Source organism: Gekko japonicus, unplaced genomic scaffold (assembly GCF_001447785.1).
Source record: "Gekko japonicus isolate JY-2015 unplaced genomic scaffold, Gekko_japonicus_V1.1 scaffold3738, whole genome shotgun sequence".
Lineage (NCBI taxonomy): Eukaryota > Metazoa > Chordata > Lepidosauria > Squamata > Gekkonidae > Gekko > Gekko japonicus.
Genome location: NW_015168157.1, coordinates 91,421 through 109,208, shown reverse-complemented (window position 1 = coordinate 109,208; position 17,788 = coordinate 91,421). Strand labels below are relative to the sequence as shown.

General features: G+C 48.2%; 1 protein-coding gene across 1 annotated transcript in view; it reads right to left on the bottom strand.

Moving 5' to 3' along the window:
• Positions 1-17,788, bottom strand: part of LOC107113612 (KAT8 regulatory NSL complex subunit 1-like) — a 60,538-nt gene that overhangs the window by 2,551 nt on the left and 40,199 nt on the right. The window contains exons 7-13 of the mRNA XM_015414957.1: positions 13,689-13,854; positions 9,951-10,088; positions 8,847-9,013; positions 7,508-7,629; positions 5,221-5,275; positions 3,873-3,985; positions 1,513-1,723 (exon numbers count right to left, since the gene is read on the bottom strand). Of these exons, the coding sequence (XP_015270443.1) occupies positions 1,513-1,723; positions 3,873-3,985; positions 5,221-5,275; positions 7,508-7,629; positions 8,847-9,013; positions 9,951-10,088; positions 13,689-13,854 (972 nt within the window). The remainder of the gene's footprint in view (positions 1-1,512; positions 1,724-3,872; positions 3,986-5,220; positions 5,276-7,507; positions 7,630-8,846; positions 9,014-9,950; positions 10,089-13,688; positions 13,855-17,788) is intronic.

The following is a 17,788-nucleotide window of genomic DNA, read 5'->3' as shown; positions in this document are numbered from 1 at the left end:
GGGGGGGGGGGGGGAGCAAGGCTCATTGACCTCCCTCCACCTTGTTTTCAGGAAGTGACTACTACAGCAGCTCCTTTGGAAGCACTGCTTTAACTGGGCTGTTTGTCAACCATGTGTCACAGAGACCTTAAAGAAAAAGGCAAAGCGGCAGCAGCAGGGTTTCACTCCCCTCCCCCTTGCCCACCCCGGTCTCACAGGAGCCAGCATACTGGGCAATAAAGACAACACACACAACCACACACACACACGCAGGCCCGTGGGTGCCAGGCGACCCAGCGACACCTTTCCCAGTGACCGCAAAGGGCTTTTAGAACGTTCAGGCGAGGCTTTGCCCACAAGGCTTCTGACTGGCTGTGGGCGTTTCTTTGACCCTCAAGTCACAGCCGACTTATTTTTTTTTAATATTTAATACTTTTATTAATTTTCAAATTCAAATAAACACAAAACATAAATACAGTAACAAGTGTTATACAAGCAAACTCTTCACAACATCTCAGAAATACAAATTAGTGAAATAACAGTAAAGGCCACAAATCAAATCCCTATATAGACGTGACTCTTTAGCCCCCTATACAAAAGCAATGATGTCACGGTATATATTCTGCTTGGTAGGCAGTAATTGGGGGGGAGTTTCCGATAACATATTCCATAAAAGGAAGCCATTTGGTTAAAGCATTGGAGGTTGGATTATTGCCTTCAAAAGACCTAATGGAATCTGCAATCTTATCCATTGCTAACAGTCACAGCCAACTTATGGCAACCCCACAGGGCTTTCAAGGCAGTAGACATTCAGCTGAGGCAGCCATTTTATGGCTGGCTCTGCTTCCTGTGGCAGCCATTTTGGCAAATGGCACCCCCTCCACAGCAGCAGCCCCCCTGTGAGGTCCTGGCTTATTGGGGAGACTGTTTCTCCTTTAAAACACACTCTGTGTACATAAACCTAGTAGATTTCTGCTGTCACCAGGATTTAAAAATTCCAAATCTCTCTATTTTGGTAGAATGACCTAGTGTCTGGGAACTTCAGAGGACTATGTGGCACAGAGGAAGGCCTGTTCTGATTGCTGGGATAAGTTTAAACAAATAATGATTTATTTATAAAAGAACAAAATAAGTTTCTGGGTACTTATGAACTGATGTTAGATAAAGAAAATATAACTGACAACGCTTGGCGTCACACACAGTCTCTCAAATACCAAAACTTAACTCTGACAGGCTTAGACACTCAGTCTAAACTCTCTCATATAGCCACACAGGCTAAACTGCCTTTCTTAGCCACACAGACTAAACTCTCTCTCATATAGCCACATAGGCTAACCTTTCTCAACAACTCTCCATGCTCGTCTCTCTACAACACAGAATCACCTCAGAGACATCCCTCCTCCCACATTCTCAGTCATCAGCCAATCACATCACACTCATCTCCCTCTATCACTCTCCTTACATTACTGCAGTCAAACTAAACTTTTAAAGAAACACACACCAAAACATGAAATCATTACACCCCCCCCTCACCTGGACATCATCCTCCGTTTCTGCAAGGGAGAGACTTGTGTCTTCGGTGAATGACAGGCCTCTGCTCCTGCCCTTGATGAGGAGGGGCTGCAGGATACTGAAAAGCTCTGGGCTGAAAGATCCCGTGGGAGAGAGGTGGTTCAGGTGATGGGACAGTGCGTCCAGGGAGCCCGGCTGAGGGAGGCAGTGGCCGTCTGCTTTGTTGGAGACCCTAAAACGAAACACACAACAGAACAGCCTCGTGAGCAAAGACGGGCGGCAAGATCTGGCAACATTCAGAGGACATCCTGGGTCACCACATGTAGAGGCCGTGGCAGCATGAATTCAGAGTTTTCTCGCACACACATACCACGCTGTGACCTAAATCTAAGCTCAGTCCCTGTGAAAATCTAATGTGAAAATCCAGCACAGCTCAAGATGGAAGGTTTGCATAGTCCAGGCAAAAGAACAGGAAGCAGAGAGTACGAACATAAGAGCCCTGCTGGGTCAGACCAGGGAGGGTCCATCTAGTGCAGCATCCCACTTCACAGAGTGGCCAACCAGTTCCTCTGGAAGGCCAATACACAGGGCAAAGAGAACAAGGCTTTCTCCAGATGCTGCCTGCCGGCATGGAGTTTTACTGCACTTTTATATGGAGGTTCTCTTTACTCACTATGGCTAGTGCCCATCACTACGTCCTCTGTCAGCACATTCCACATTTTTATCACTTGTTGTGCAAAGAAGTATTTTCTTTTGTGCGTTCTGAGTCAACTACCCATTAGTTTCACAGGATGTTCTCCAGTTCTAGTATTTCGGGGGGGGGGGGAGATAACCTCTCTCTGGCCCACTCTCCACCTGATGCATAATTTTATAAACCTCTACTGTGTCCCCCATTAGTCATCTCTTTTCTAAACTGCAAAGTCCCAGACGCTTCAGCCTGTCCTCACAGAAGAAGAAGAAGAGGAGGAGGAGATTGGATTTATTCCCCGCCCTTCACCTGGAGTCTCAGAGCGGCTTACAAACTCCTTTCCCTTCCCCCTCCCCACAACAGACGTGGCTGGGGCTGAGAGAGCTCTTGACAGAAACTGCTCTTTCAGGAACAGCTGTGCCAGAGCTTGTGACTGACCCAAGGTCACATCAGCAGGTGCAAGTGGAGGAGTGGGGAATCAAACCCGGTTCTCCCAGATTAGAGTCCGCGCACTTAACCAAGACACCAAACTGGAGTGCCAGTGGCCATCATTTCCACCTTAAGCGTATGCTGGAGATCCAGGCACAGCCCTCCCCGACTGGCAACTGCTTCTGCTGTCAGGAGAGGTGACTTGGCCCGCTGGTGGCCGGAAACTGGCCCTGCAGTGGGAGGAGAGTTGCCCTGACCCCCCCCCAACACACACACACTTCATAGGCCCAGCAGACATGCACTACCAGGCAGGGTAGTGGGCACAACAGACAATTAGTGTCCCTGCCTGCCTCACAGCTGTTTTGCAAGACTGGAGAAGGCACTTGGGCTGGTCCTTTGGTGGTGGTGGGCTGGCCACACAGCTGAATACCCCTGTGCTCAGCAGGCCACTGGCTGCGTCTCACCTAGGCAGCAGGCAGAGAGGTGGGGACAAGGGGCCAGGTCTGCCTGTGAAGGACAACTCCCTCAGCCAATGAGCTGGCCCAGCATGGGAGGAGGAGGGGCAGGAATTTTTTTAGGAGGGGCAGGAATGCCGAATGATGGGCACTGGAGAAAGGGTACCCATCCACCACTTTGAGACTTCCTCCCTGTTGGGGAGAAGTTCCTACAGGGCATGTGCAGCCTGCAGGGCTGCCTTTAAAAAGAGGGTGGAAAGCGGCCAATGAAGACATGTCTATTGATTTCCCACAGGCAGAAAGAAGCTAGGAGAGGAGGAGGAAGACTTGGATGATACTGACCCCCCCCCTCACCTCTCTCTACCAAGGCCACGGGAGCTTGAGGAAATATTTCAAGAACTGGGGAAGGGGTGGGACACCCAGCCCCTTCTCCTGCTGCATGCCAGTGAGCGGAGGGAGGGCCCCAGGAAATGCCAGCTGATTTGAATCTAGGGAAACACCAGAGCCACTCAAGCCATGGCTCACTGGCAACCTCTTCCTATTCATCGAATCACAGAGTTGGAAGGGGCCTCCAGGGTCATCTAGTCCACTCCCCCTTCACAAATACCTCCCCCTCCACACCCACAGTGACCGCTGTTCTACACCCAGAAGATGACAAAAACACCTCCAGGATCCCTGGCCAAACCGGCCTGGAGAAAAACTGCTTCCTGACCCCAGTCTCTATCAGAGATTCACCCGTAAATCCAGGACCAAAGCCATTTGCTAAGACCATCATTTGAAAGGAAGCCTAGCCCACGCCAGAGAGCTACCTGTTTCCTCGCCTGTGGGACGTGGTTCCTGCCCAGGAATCCCAGCGGGTCCGTTCCAGCTCTTCAAACATTTGATGATGGGTCAGGTAGGCCTCATCGGAAGTGTCGTCCAGCTAAGATGAAAGTGTGTTATCTCTGGACATTCTAAAGAGCCAAAGTGGTTTACAGACTGGTGCTAAAAGCTTCCCGGGCTTAGTGCAATAACCATCATTGCAACCTGCAGAGGCAAAGTTCAATGCTGCAAAATTACTGTAGGATTTTTTTAGAAGATGCAGCGACTTCTTCTTCTCTCTATACCCCTTGAACTGCTGGTTTCCTCCCACTGCCTCCCCCTTAAGAGCACGAGCATTAAGCAAACAGATGGTGAGAAAGGACAGCTTTAGCAAGTCTGAAACTGTGAAGAAAACAGCTTCAGAGCTTCGTTGACAACGGTGCAAATTCTGTATTACTCCCCAAAGAACACTACTGTCGTAGCTTGCATCTTTCAAAGGGTCAGTGATTATCTCCCATACATTCCCCCTTTCCCTTGCAGTCCTTTTTGCCTGCCAAAAAGACTATTCCGGGGGTGGGGGTGGTGTCATGGGACCTGTGCAAAGAGCTATTGGGGGGGGGGGGGGGGCCTGCAGTGAAGAGAAGAAAGGGTCAAAGCTGCTCTCTTGCCCTATTCCTTCAGTGCAGACTTGCTGATGGGAAAGGGATGATTTCATTTCCTTTCCCATCCTCAGACCCAGGCTGGTCTCATGACCAGTGTTCCCTCTAAGCTGAGTTAGTGTGAGCTAGCCCACAGTTTTTTAGCCTTCGGCTCACACATTTTGGTCTCAGCTCAGGAAGGATGGTTCCAGAGCAAAATGATTTATGCAGTAGCGAAATCGCTCACTCACAACTTTAATGCCAGTAGCTCACAAAGTAGAATTTTTGCTCAGCAGACTCCACAGCTTAGAGGGAACATTGCTCATGACCGCAAGGATTTTATACAGGAGGCTGAAAGGGACTGCCTTCTGCTGCTGCTTTGCAGGATACAAGCCAGCATCTGCAGAACGTGCAACGATGGCAACTCAGATCCCGCAAAGCAGAGACGATAAATCACTTTTCACATTAAACGTTTTGTGCTCCCGCGAGAACAGTGGCACACGAGCCCTTGCGGGCAGATTCAAGCCGCACGGCAAGCCAAGGACGCACACGTTCGTTTGGTTGGCAACTGACAGCGAAGCACTGTCTGCCACGTGAGTAGCCAAATCTGCACACTAGGCAGTAAATGCAAAGCTACAAGCACAGGAGCCCCAGCCGGCAATCCTAATAAAAAGAAGAAGAAAAAACCCTGTTCATTAATAGAGATATGAGAGCTTACCTCTGGGCTTGCTTCTCCTGAAGCCTCCAGTTCTTTGGGATCCACCATCCTCCAGCTGCAAAACAACCACTCAAGGTTAGGGCAAGCTCTGCACAGGGTTCTTTCCAAACAGCCAGTTCCTCAAGACAAAAATACGGCTGGACTCAGTCTGTCTAGCTTGCAAGTTAAATAAGGGTTGTCGTGGCACACGCTGCGGACTCACTGGACAGCGGCACAAATGTCCAAAAATGAAGGTGGCGGGCATTCCCTCCCCAATGGAGACGAAAACGGCACCTTGTTTCCCAACGCCATGGATGATGGGAAGAGTACCACACAACCCTGGCAGCCTGACCTCCTCTCCTCCAGTGAGAAGTTACACTCTAGGTAAACAGGCCCATGCTGACCAGAGCCCAGCTAGTAAATCCAGGCGCTGGCACTGACCTTTCCAGCCCTAGACAGATTGAGGATAGCATACCTTAAGGACCACCTGCGCCCATGCGAGCCCACCCACCCCACCCCGCTCATCTTTGGCGGCCCTGCTGGGGGGGGGGCTGCTCTCTGAGCCTAGACGAGTGGCAACTTGACAGTCCCAAAACTAAGAAGAGCTTTTACTTTGGCAAGACTGAATGTTCTTCCCTCGGCAGTTTTGGAGGGCAGATATAATGAAGAAGAAGAAGAGATTGGATTTATACCCCCCGCCCTTCACTACCCAAGGGAGTCTCAGAGCGGCTGACAAACTCCTTTCCCTTCCCCTCCCCACAACAGACACCCTGTGAGGTGGGTGGGGCTGAGAGAGCTCTTGACAGAAACTACTCTTTTTCAAGGACAGCTCTTGTCAGAACTATGGCTTGCCCAAGGTCATCCAGCCAGGTGCAAGTGGAGGAGTGGGGAATCAAACCCGGTTCTCCCAGATTAGAGTCCGCGCACTTAACCACTGCACCAAAGTATCATACCCTAATAGAGCATGCAGATGCTCATATCATACAATCGAAACAACATATGATTATGGAGTACCCTATATTTGACGAGTTGAGGGCTAATTTAGTCACCCCTTTACTTGAAAGATATGGAACTGCTAAATGTGCGAGCCCAGGTGCCGTGGCTACTATTGGATACCAATGATCGTGTCACTCTCTCAGTGGCAAAATTTATAGGCGCAATAATCAGATATAAGAGAAATAATACACTGAGTAAGGTCTTTTACAATATTTTCTTTGGTTCTAATTTCTGCTTAAGGTGACGGCCATATGAGCAGTACTAGATAGACTGAACTTCAGAAAGGGCCTTCTCTACAGAGGCACCAAAACTTTGGAGCAATGGGTTCTGCCTGGTGTTCCCTCAAACTGAGAGCCAGTTTGGTGTGGTGGTTCAGTGCACGGAGTCTGATCTGGGAGAACCGGGTTCGATTCCCCACTCCTCCACTTGCACCTGGCCGGATGACCTTGGGCAAGCCGTAGTTCTGACAAGAGCTGTCCTTGAAAAAGAGCAGTTTTTGTCAAGAGCTCTCTCGGCCCCACCTACCTCACAGGGTGTCTGTCTGTTGTGGGGAGGGGAAGGGAGAGGAGTTCGTAAGCCCCTCTGAGATTTCTTTGGGTAGTAAAGGACGGGGTATAAATCCAATCTCCTCCTCCTCCTTCTTCAATGATCCTCACTGACTCCTCTTCCCATTCATGTGTTTCAACTGTTTCTCATATATTCTCGTATTTTTTAACTTCGTTTCCATTCCCCTATCGTTGGCCACCTTGGGAATGGCAGCTTTAAAACGTCTTATGCTGATCACGTTCTGATGTCCTTCCATCCCTGTCCTTTCTCCAGGACTCAGATAGGCACTGAATGCTGTTGCAATAGAGAACACAGTATTATGCATTCCACGATCAGCCAGATCTCTGGTTCTGGACGCATGGATGCTGCTGCCCCTCCACGAGGCACAGTAAGGAAACAGTTATTGTGCCACTTTGAATACCTATAAGAAGGAGGGCAGGATAAACTTCTTTTGTTTTAAATAAAGTGCCTCAGAGTGGAGGGAGAGCAGAGAGAAGACACTGCACAGAGGGGGCCCTCAGGAGAGGCCCCAGTTGGGCTGGGAGGTGCCCTACCATGGATCTGGCTTCAGTGTCAACCCAGACCTGTCCCTGAGTAGCGAAAAAGCGTGGTGTGCTGATCTGTTATCCTTGACAAAAGGGTTTCCTGGCACAGGAGCTAATCCTCTTTCCTTACGAAAGGAGGTGTGCTTATATGTAAATGGAAACGTTCCAGCTGCTTTATGAAGTCGGTAAGTCTCAAAAGCTTCTAAATAAAGTGTGCCCACCTTGGTGTCAGAATCTCTTTATACTGCAGCTTTTCGACTCGCGTGGCTGCAGCCATCGACATCGGGATCACAATGTTATTGATGTCGTAGGACGATTCTACTTTTTTCTTCTTTGCAGGCTGCTGAAACCACACAAGGCATTAGAAAGACACTTATCGAAACACAAATTGCGTAACTCCCCACCCCACCCCCAGTAAAAGCGATAAGGTCACATCCGGAATCCTGGTCTCATGACAAATGTGTATTATTGATTCCCTGGCTGCATAGAGTCCGGAGCCACGTTCATGACGTCCCTGCAACTGTTTACCCATTGATTTGTACTACATGGCTCCTTTTGCGGGCAGTTCAAAGTTATGAGTTGGGTTTCATTCACAATTTTTTGCTGTATGTTTATGTTGTAAAATTGATTGTTAAACAATACTATACTATCAAATAGACATTTGATAGTATAGTATTGTTAATAAAGTTTCCATTTTAGAGTAGTTTAGGGCTACATAGCATTTATACTCCCTTCTACTGATTTGGCTGCGTTCCTGGTCTTTTTTGCAGCTCTGGGCCCTGCCAGATTCATTCATTTCTTTTACAGTCTGCCTTCCTCAGTAGGACTCAAGGCAGATTTACATGATTTTCAGGATCAGGGCTTAAGCCTTTTGAGCTCGGCTGTGAAGCATTGCTAGAGAAAAGATGCAGAGCACAAAAAAAGTTATAAAGACAAGAAAGTTAGAATAAAGAATGAACACGCATTCTTACTAAAGGACAAATTAAAGAGTGATGGAAAACCAGCTTTGTGCATTCTGAAAAGGGGGGGAAAAGTTTTACCCTGCAAGCATTTACAAAAACTAAACGCCATTAAGGGGATATGCTTGCAACAGGACAGTGAACTTGAGACTAAGAGAGAATAATTCTCAGCAGGGATGAGAGAACAGAACCATAGAAGCAGCAGAAACCAGGAACGGAGGTGAGATATTCAGGGGAGCGCCGGAAACAGAGATCCTGAAGATCCTGGTTCTTCCACATGAGGCAGGAAACAAGCAGAGAAGAAGAAAGGGCCTTCCTCCAGTCAAGACAGGGAGCTGCCCTCAGCTTAGAGGGAACACTGGTCAAGACAGGGAGCTGCCCCTGCTGCCAAACCCCAAGACATGAATGACCCAAACCAAGGATGCCCTCTGCAAAGTGAGAACAAAATGTTCCTTGAAATTCGCAGCTCTGTTACTCCTGCAATACACGCTACCCATCAGAAAAAAAATGGCCCAGGCTTAAAGGCCATCACTCTGCAATACCAGACGGTTCCTGCCTTCCTGCAGTTCTGCCTGCCAGAGAGGTCCATGGTCCAACTCACCAATGCTGAGCTGCCAGCAGCCACGGAATTGCCAGGGACGTAGTTGAAGGGCGGGGCAGAAGTATTTTCTAGGCACACAGAGGACACGTGATGCAAGTGACTAGGCTTGTGGGCCTGAGAGCTGGGAACCAGCAAGCTGTGACTGGCCGGCACTTTAAGGAGAGAACCTGTTAGGAGAACCCAGTGGAAATACACCTTAGTCAGTAAGTCACAGCTATTCTTCGCCCCGACAACCAAGAGATGCTCGTTCTGTAACATCTGGCAAAGCATCACAGGGAAGATGGGACTTCCTCTCTCTACGATGCTTTTCTAGAAGAAACTGTTCTCAACATAGGCAGGCACCGCTGGCTCTGCAAATGGGCTGATGTAAAAGTGACCCTAGAATACCACACCTGTTGTCAGTGTGTTGCAGGTGCCCTATTATAACCCCCAAACTCTTTAGAGGAAATCAATATAAAATTATCAGTAGCACTGAAAGAACAGGGGGTGGGGTGGGAATCCTGTCTCTTACAGTATTATAGCTGGCAATCACCGGATGAAATAGATTTGTAACAGATTGAGGAAGGACAAAGGTAGCTTGCAGGATTCACGGCCACAAAATACGGCTAAGGCCACTTGCCCAGATGGCTGTCAAAAGGGCTGTCAAAGTCATGGGTGGTAGTTACCATGGCTAGAGATGTGAAGGCCCGGGAAAAAACCAGAAAAATCCAGGAAAAAAACGTTTTTTTTTCCTGAAGCCTTTTTGTTTTTTTCCGAAAAATTGGGAAAATTGAAAAAAGAAAAAAAAATGATTATGGAACGTTTTATTTTAACATGATGAATAAAATATTCATACCATGGCTAACAGCCACTGACAAGAGGAAGGAAACCTCCATGTACAGAGGCAGCCTGCATGACTGCCAGTGTCGGAGACAGGCAACACGAGACAGCCATCACTTCAGTGAGCAGAATCTGGCTACTGGACGGGCCCGCAGGGTCTCAGACAGCCAAAGCGGCCGTCTGATTTGGATGCGCCCAACCCCCAGCCACCTCTCCCCTCCACAAGACAACACTGGTGTCAGTCCAAAGAGGTGCACTGCTTCCCCTGCTGACTGATGCATTTACCAGATGGAGAGAGAGAAGACGAATCATTGCTGGTGAAGTCTTTCATCCCCCAGTGGGTCATCCTCAAAGTCTTGAGCTTATGGCTTAGCCTGTGGTCCTCCCTTAACAAGGCTTCAAAGTGTATATGAAGAGGTCTGCCTAGAGACAGAGGAAACAAGTGGCTGTGAGACACACCTTGCACAGCTGCAGCTGCTACGGCTGCTACGGCTCACAAGACAGCCTTTCTTTCTACTGTCCCAGGTTCACCGCAACCTAGTTCAACCGCATCACACGTGCCTCCTAAGTCCGTTTGACAGGTGGAGTTCCGAAGGCACATCTGTCCCCCAGCTCCAACACTTCTGGCCACTAACAGCAACACCCCTGTATTCCAAACACCAGACACGTTACTTGCACTAATACCTGACAGCAACATAAGCAGGGTCAGCCCCGGATTGTACTTGGATGGGAGGCCACCAAGGAAGTCCAGGGTTACTACGCAGGGGCAGGCAATGGGAAACCACCCCTGCTCATCTCTGCCTTGAAAACCCTACAGGCTGGCCATTTAACTTGATGGTGTTTTCCATCCATCATCCCACACAGCCAGACAGACCTGCAAGTAGTTTTAGAACCAGTTTTAGAACCAGGTGAATTCATGTTTACTTGTAACCTTGGAGACTGGTATTGTGCTGCTGGTGCAACAGAAACAGCTTCTCAGAGCCACCTGATTCTTCCAGTTGGACAAGCAGCCTTTGGCGCAATGTTAGAACCGGGGATTCTGGGAAAGCAGAAGCTGAAGGCCCTGCCCTGGAGAGAGCACCTCATTGTTGCCGTCACTGCTGATTCTCAGTATGGCCTAATAGATTTGGTTCCACATGCCCCTTTCCCCACGATTCCATTTCAGAAACCATTTAAACTACCCACTGATCGGGTTTTGGCTGCTCAAGACTGGTGATTAAGGAGGGGAATCTCTGATCACTGCTCAAGACGGGTGATCAGGGAACTGGCTCATGAACTAAAGTGCAACATGAATTTTGGCCTGTTTGTGGTTCACAAAGCGATGTTGACGAACTGAAGAGCCGCCTTGAACTTCCACACATTTTTAAGGCAGTTCGTGAAGAGCAGAAAGCAGGGGTTTAAATGGCTCTTGGAGCCATTTAAACCCCTGCTTTCTGCTCTTTATGAAAAACTGCTGAGCGGTGGGGAGCAGAAAGCACGGTCACGAATTTATACAAACCAGTTCAGTTCACAAACCAACGTATTGGTTCATGGTTCAGTCCAGGCCCATCCCTACTGGTGATGCAGCGGAAGACGTAAGAACTTTCAAGGTCCTTTACCTGTTTTCAGCCAAAAGGAGCTCCCAAAGCAGGCCCCTCCAATTTCAAAATAAAGGCGTAGGCAAAATGTAGCGCAAGTACCAGAGGGAAGCAGTTCTTAGCACTGCCTCGATCTGGGTACACCCACAGGAATTTTTTTCTTGCTGCTTCCTCAGAAATCCCTCACACAGGCCAGGTCAAGAAGACTTACTTCCTGCTCCTCCACACACACAAACTATGAGACACGGAACCTCCTTGTTCGTGGCGCCCATGGCTTCATCATTATTGTCAGGTGAACGGCCCAGCTTTCTTTCTAAACCTCTGGGTTCCACGGCTCGCTCAACCACCCTCTCTGCTTTGTTTGCTCCCCCCCGACCTGGTTGTTTTGGCTGACGTTTCTGTACTGTTTTACATTTGGATTTTATGGAAACCGCTCTGTGGAACCTTTCGGGATGGCAAAGCAACAGATACCCCTTTTCATTGAGCAGGTCAGCAGCCCTGCCGGCATTCTTTTAACCCAACCTAACAAAAGCTCGGCTCCTTCAGGGAATCCAGCAGTGGGATCTGGGAAGGCTGGGGCAACGCTTTTACAATCAAAAGCCGGCAACTCTGTTCGTAAGCAGCTCCCCCTCCTTTCCCCCTAAGCATTATGGGTTGCGCCTTCACAGCTGAAGACCTACCCAGACAACTGGTTTAAAGCCTAAGGCCCAAGAATTTGTCAGTGTGCACAACACTGTTACTCAACACACACAAGAGTTAAACGTGCTGCAACTAGATTTTTTGTTCAGTCGCACAGTCGAGTCCGACTCTTCGCGACCCCATGGACCAGATCCCGCCAGGCCTTCCGGTCTTCCGCCGTCCTCTGAAGTTGGCTCAACTTCGTGCTCGTTGCATCTGTGACACTGTCTAATCATCTCATCCTTTGCCGTCCCCGTCTTCTTTGACCTTCAATCTTTCCCAGCATCAGGGTCTTCTTCTCCAGTGAGTGCTCCCTTCTCATTGGGTGGCCAAAGTATTTGAGCTTCAGTTTCATTATCTGGCCTTCCAGGGAACAGTCAGGGTTGATTTCTTTTAGGATTGACTGATTACCAGATTCCAATTCCTAACTGTACGATCATTTCTTGGTTCATTCCCTCCAGAGTGGAAGATCCTCAGTGGAAATAACGATGGCCAACCAAATGATCATGGTTAAGAGGGAGCTGCTGTAGGCTGAAACAAATCATCTCGACAGAAGCCATCTGTGGCGTCCTTGCTTATTGGGGAGACGGTTTTACTTTTAAACACGCTTTGTGTACCTAAACTTGGTAGATTTCTGCTGCCACCAGGAATTAAAATTCCAATTCTCTCTCTTTTGGTAGTATGACCTAGGGTCTGGGCACTTCAGAGGACTATGTGGCCCTGAGGAAGTACTGTACTGAATTCTGGGATAAGTTTAAACAAAATTTGATTTATTTAATAAAGAACGAAATAGGTTTCTGGTTATTTTGAACAGCTGCTGAAGAAAGGGACTTGTAAATATAACTGGCAAAGCTTGGTGCTACAAACAGTCTCTCAAACTCCAAACTCCAGTCTGACAGGCTTAGACACTCATATATATAGCCACACAGGCTAGTCTCTTTGTTTTATTCACCCAGAACAGAATCAGCTCTTATAGTCACTCAGACTAAACTGTCTGCCTTATTCACAGAATAGAAGGAAAATTCCATAGTCACACAGACCATGCTGTCTCTTCAGACTTCACACACAGAATTCTTCATAACTCTCAGAGTCACACAGACTCTCTTCAAAACTCTTCCATACTCGTCTCTCATATCACAGAATCCCCTCATAGACACACACACACAGACACCCCTCCTCCCACACTCTCAGTCATCAGCCAATCACAGCACACTCATCTCCCCCTATCGCTCTCCTTACACTACTGCAGTCAAACTCAACATTTAAAGACACGCACACACCAAAACATGGAATCATTACACCATCTTCAACCAATTTTCGCAAAGGACAATACTTGAGACTTCTGCTGCTGAGAATCACAAGAATAAATAAATAAATAAATAAATAAAGAAGCACGACTTAAGGAACTGATGCCACTGATTGGCTTACATAAAAATCCCTTCCAACTGCAGCAGCGATTTTAATACTCCTTTGTATCCCTCTGCAAGTCTGTCAGTAATTGCAGTGTTTTCAGTGCCTGCTCTATAGTTAGGGGCCTTAAAAGCCGAGGTACTCATGCCCCAAGAAATTCCCACTTCGAGAAGTAAAAGGAAGGCTTCCAACATGACAAAAATGCAGCTTTCTTAGATGGGGTGAATCAGCTGGGGCTGGGAAGCACCCCTGGCCATACATGGGACTAGAACACTGCACTTTTGTAAGCGGGATGAAGAAAGGTCGCCTCAAGAGGCAGATCCTTCATTCTACAAGCAAAGACTGTAATTTTACTCACCATGAGAAAACGAGAGGATGGGATGGAAGCCAGGATCCAGCAGGGCGACCCGCTCCTCCACTGACATTGTTGCTGGGTCGATAGTCTGAACGGAGGACTTACAATCGCACAAGATGCAAGAACTGGGGTGCTCACAGTTGCATTTCTGGGTAAGAGACTTCTGTGGCTGGAACGAAAAGGTTTAAAGCAGCCATCTAAACTGAAATTGTTTTGTTTCAGAGTGAAACCACATCAAACCAGGCCCGTAGCTAACGTGGGGCCAACGTCCCCCCCCCCTTTTGTGGGGCCCTCCCCCCCCCGATCCTCAGCTCTCCCTCCCTCCCTCCCTCTGGCCCCCTCACCCCCTGATCGATCTGAGCCGGCATCTCCCCGTTTGAGCTCATCTGTGATGAGCTGAGTCTCTTTAGGACCCAGCAGCAACCAAGGGTTGACTGAGTCACACACTCATTGGTCAGATCGCAGACCCCACCTTGCCCTGAAGCCTTTGATGTAATTAGCTGGTGGGGGCCCCCAAGGCCCCCTCCCCAAAAAATCCCTAGCCAAGGGGCTGCATCAAACGCCTGGAAATCTGTGACAAGATTTCCCCATGAACAGTTCAGGAGCTGTAGGAGCCTTGGTTTGAATTAGGCTAGCGAGTGATGTTGACTGCTCTCCATAGCCCTGTTTTCCTAAGGGAAACTTCTCATACAAACATACATCCCAAAGCTGCCAGCAGGCAAAAAATGATGGATACCATCTGGGTGCAACCTGGGAAACAGAGCAGGGAAAAGTTACCCCCCCACACACACACACACCTTTAGGGCTGCAACTCCCATTTCACCCTCACTACAGCCGCTTTTCAAAGTTACATTTGCCCCTAGGAGAGCACGTAATTGGGACTCAGACTTGATAAAGATGACTGAAAACCCAGTAAAACCCGAATAAGAGTCTAGAGCAGGGGTGTCAAACATGCGGCCCGGGGAGAGCTTTCTTCCCCCAGAGGGCTTCCATCAGGCCCGCACTGGAACTGGCCATCTCCTGCTTCCAGTTCTGCTGCTGCTGCTGCTGCATCACAGCTTGCTTTGCCAGACTCTCTTAATCACTCAGCCATTTCATGTTTTAACCTGGGTCCTAAACTCAGAACTCTGAGCATGAGATTTCTGTGGTGAATGCCAATAAATCAAAAGGTTTACAGCTTACAAGATACACACTTGAACAGCATAATCAAGATTGCAGCAGCACATACATTTTGATGCAATAATTCAGAGCAAGAAGTGTCAGTTATAAGAGGCTGTTAAATAAACAAAATATGGTAAGAGTGCTGATGTTTTATTTATTTATTTATTTAATAATTCGATTTTTACCTCGCCCTCCTAACCAAAGCTGGCATGTTTTTATGTTAAGTAAAAAAATATCTTTGTGTTTGTGTCCTTTATAAAGTTTTCATCTCCGCTACCTGGCATTACATTTTACGACACACATGGCCCGGCCCAACAAGGTCTCATGTATGTCAGATCCGGCCCTCATAACAAACGAGTTCGACCACCCCTTGTCTAGAGGCACCTTAAGACTAACAATATTTTATTCCTTTGTAAGTTAGATGAGCCCCCTTCCAATATAAAGCCAGACGGTAATGTCCAATCATTCAAACAAGGTGGACACTGCTTAGCTGTGGAGGGAAATGCTTCTTCCTATCCGAATATTTGAGTTCCAGAAAACAAAGATCACCAAGCAGCTCTCGGTGCCACGCACACAATAGCTGCACTGTGGGTGGAACAAGCAAGGAAACCAGCTGACACTTCCTTCTACACTGTTCATGGCTTGGCGCTTCCCTTTGCTGGCTCTCATGGTAGAGTCCTAACCTTGAGCTAAGAAAACACGCATTAATGTTTGCTTAGAGCTATGCAGGGGTCATTTCATAGAAAAAGAGGTGCAGGAGCTCATTAGCATAACTTATTTGCATATGCCACACCCCATGCTCAGGCACCACTGGACTGTTTTGGCACCACGGGACGTGCGGATCTGTCCTCGCAGAGGAGGGAGAGCTTGTACCTGAATAAAACTTGGTCTTAAAGGTGCCACTGGACTGTTTTGGCACCACGGGACGTGCGGATCTGTCCTCGCAGAGGAGGGAGAGCTTGTACCTGAATAAAACTTGGTCTTAAAGGTGCCACTGGACTGTTTTGGATCGCTAGCTATTGGCGGCGGGGGGGGGGGGGGGCTCTGCAGCTTACCTGGCTGCTTCTTGCTCTGACTGAGGGCTGCGGGGAGCAGGGGGTGGGCCTTGTTGCATGTGCCTGCCCCCTGGGCTCTTTACTGCCGGAGCTCCGCTCCTGTGCACTCCTTCAGGAAACAACCCCTGGAGCTATGCAAGGAACTACACCACTCCAACACAGGGAGGGGCTATCACTCTGTGGTACAGCAGGTTCACGCTGCGGTATCTCCAGTTAAGAGGCCAGAGACAGCAGGATGAGGAAAGACCCTCTGCCCAAGATGCTCAGCAGCTGCTGTCAGGTAATCAAAGCCACCCTGGGCAAGACAAGACCCCTACTCAGGACGTTATGGGCATTTCATGTGTTTAAAACAGCTGACATGGCAAACATGGGTGGGATGTTTAAAAACACTTGGAAATGTATTTATTTAGTATTTAAAACATTTATTAGCTGGCTTTCTTCCTCATGCAAGCACAAGGTGGCTTACCCTATAAATAAAATGCATAATATTGATCACATAAAAAAAACATAAAACCAAAATTTAAAGCCACAGTTCAGGACTGGTTTAATCAAACGCAGTCCAAAAGAAAACCATCTTCAGCTGCCTCCTAAAGATCGAAACGGAGGGGGCCAGCCAGGCACACCTCCCTAGAGAGGTTGTTTCATAACTTTGGGGCTACCAACGAAAGGGCCCTGTCTCGTGTGACCACGAAATGAGCTTCTTTGATTGATGGGGTAGTCAGGAGGGCCTCTCCCTGCAACCTTAATTCAGGGTGAGAAATGTATGGAAGACGACGGTCCTTCAGATGGGTCTGGTCCCAAGCCATGGAGGGTTTTAAAGACTGCTGTCAAACTGCCCATGAAAGCAACTGGTACTCATAGCAAAGTATAGCTGACTCAAGCCAGGCCTCATCCTGCCCCCTACCCCTTGGTTTAAAAGCAATGCAGAGAATCCCAACACACAAACCCACAGAACAAGAGTACTGCAGTCATCCAGGTAGGTCTACCAAAAAGAAAGACACGATCAAGAAACAAAACACACCACACTGGAGATGCCTATCAGGGCGAGGCGCTGGTAGGGAAAGAATAGACCAGAGCAGCTGGAGCCAGCCAGTTAGGTCACACCACTCAGACAGCACATGTGCTAAACCATCTAGAACATGGGTGTCGAACTCATTTGTTATGAGGGCCGGATCTGACATAAATAAGACCTTGTCGGGCCGGGCCGTGTCTGTCATAAAATGTAATGCCAGGTAGCGGAGATATAACCTTCATATAAAAGACACAAACACGAAGGGTCTTTTTTTAACTTAAAATGAAAACATGCTCGAAACATTAGCATTCTTGCAATAGTTTGTTTATTTAACAGTGTCTGATAACTGACACCCCTTGCTCTGAATTATTGCATCAAAATGTCTGTGCTGTTGCAATCCTGAGTATGCTGTTCAGGTGTGTATCTGTCAGCTGCAAAACAAAATGACACAGCAGAACTGGAAGAAGCAGAAGACAGCCAGTTCCACTGCGGGCCGGATAACAGCACTGGGAGCCTGATTTGGCCCTCGGGCCGCACGTTAGACACCCCACACCTAGAACATCCCATCCAGTACATTTTATTGATCTTCAGGGATGGAAGGGGGATTGGAAGCTAGCCCACCATTCTAGCCCACTACCCTCAAGAGGCTCTCCACTATGCCTCCTACTGAACCGACACATTTCAATGGAGGGGCAGGTGTTGTTTGTTGCAGAGAAACAAAAAGCAATCTCAAGGGAAAGACTAATCAATTTGGCATGACAAAAGCTGTCGGGAACTACAGTCCATTTCATCAAACGCACCTGATGATGAAGAGGCATCCTGTCCATAAACAGTTATGCTACCAATAAATCCATTCCTCTTAAAACGCCATGCAA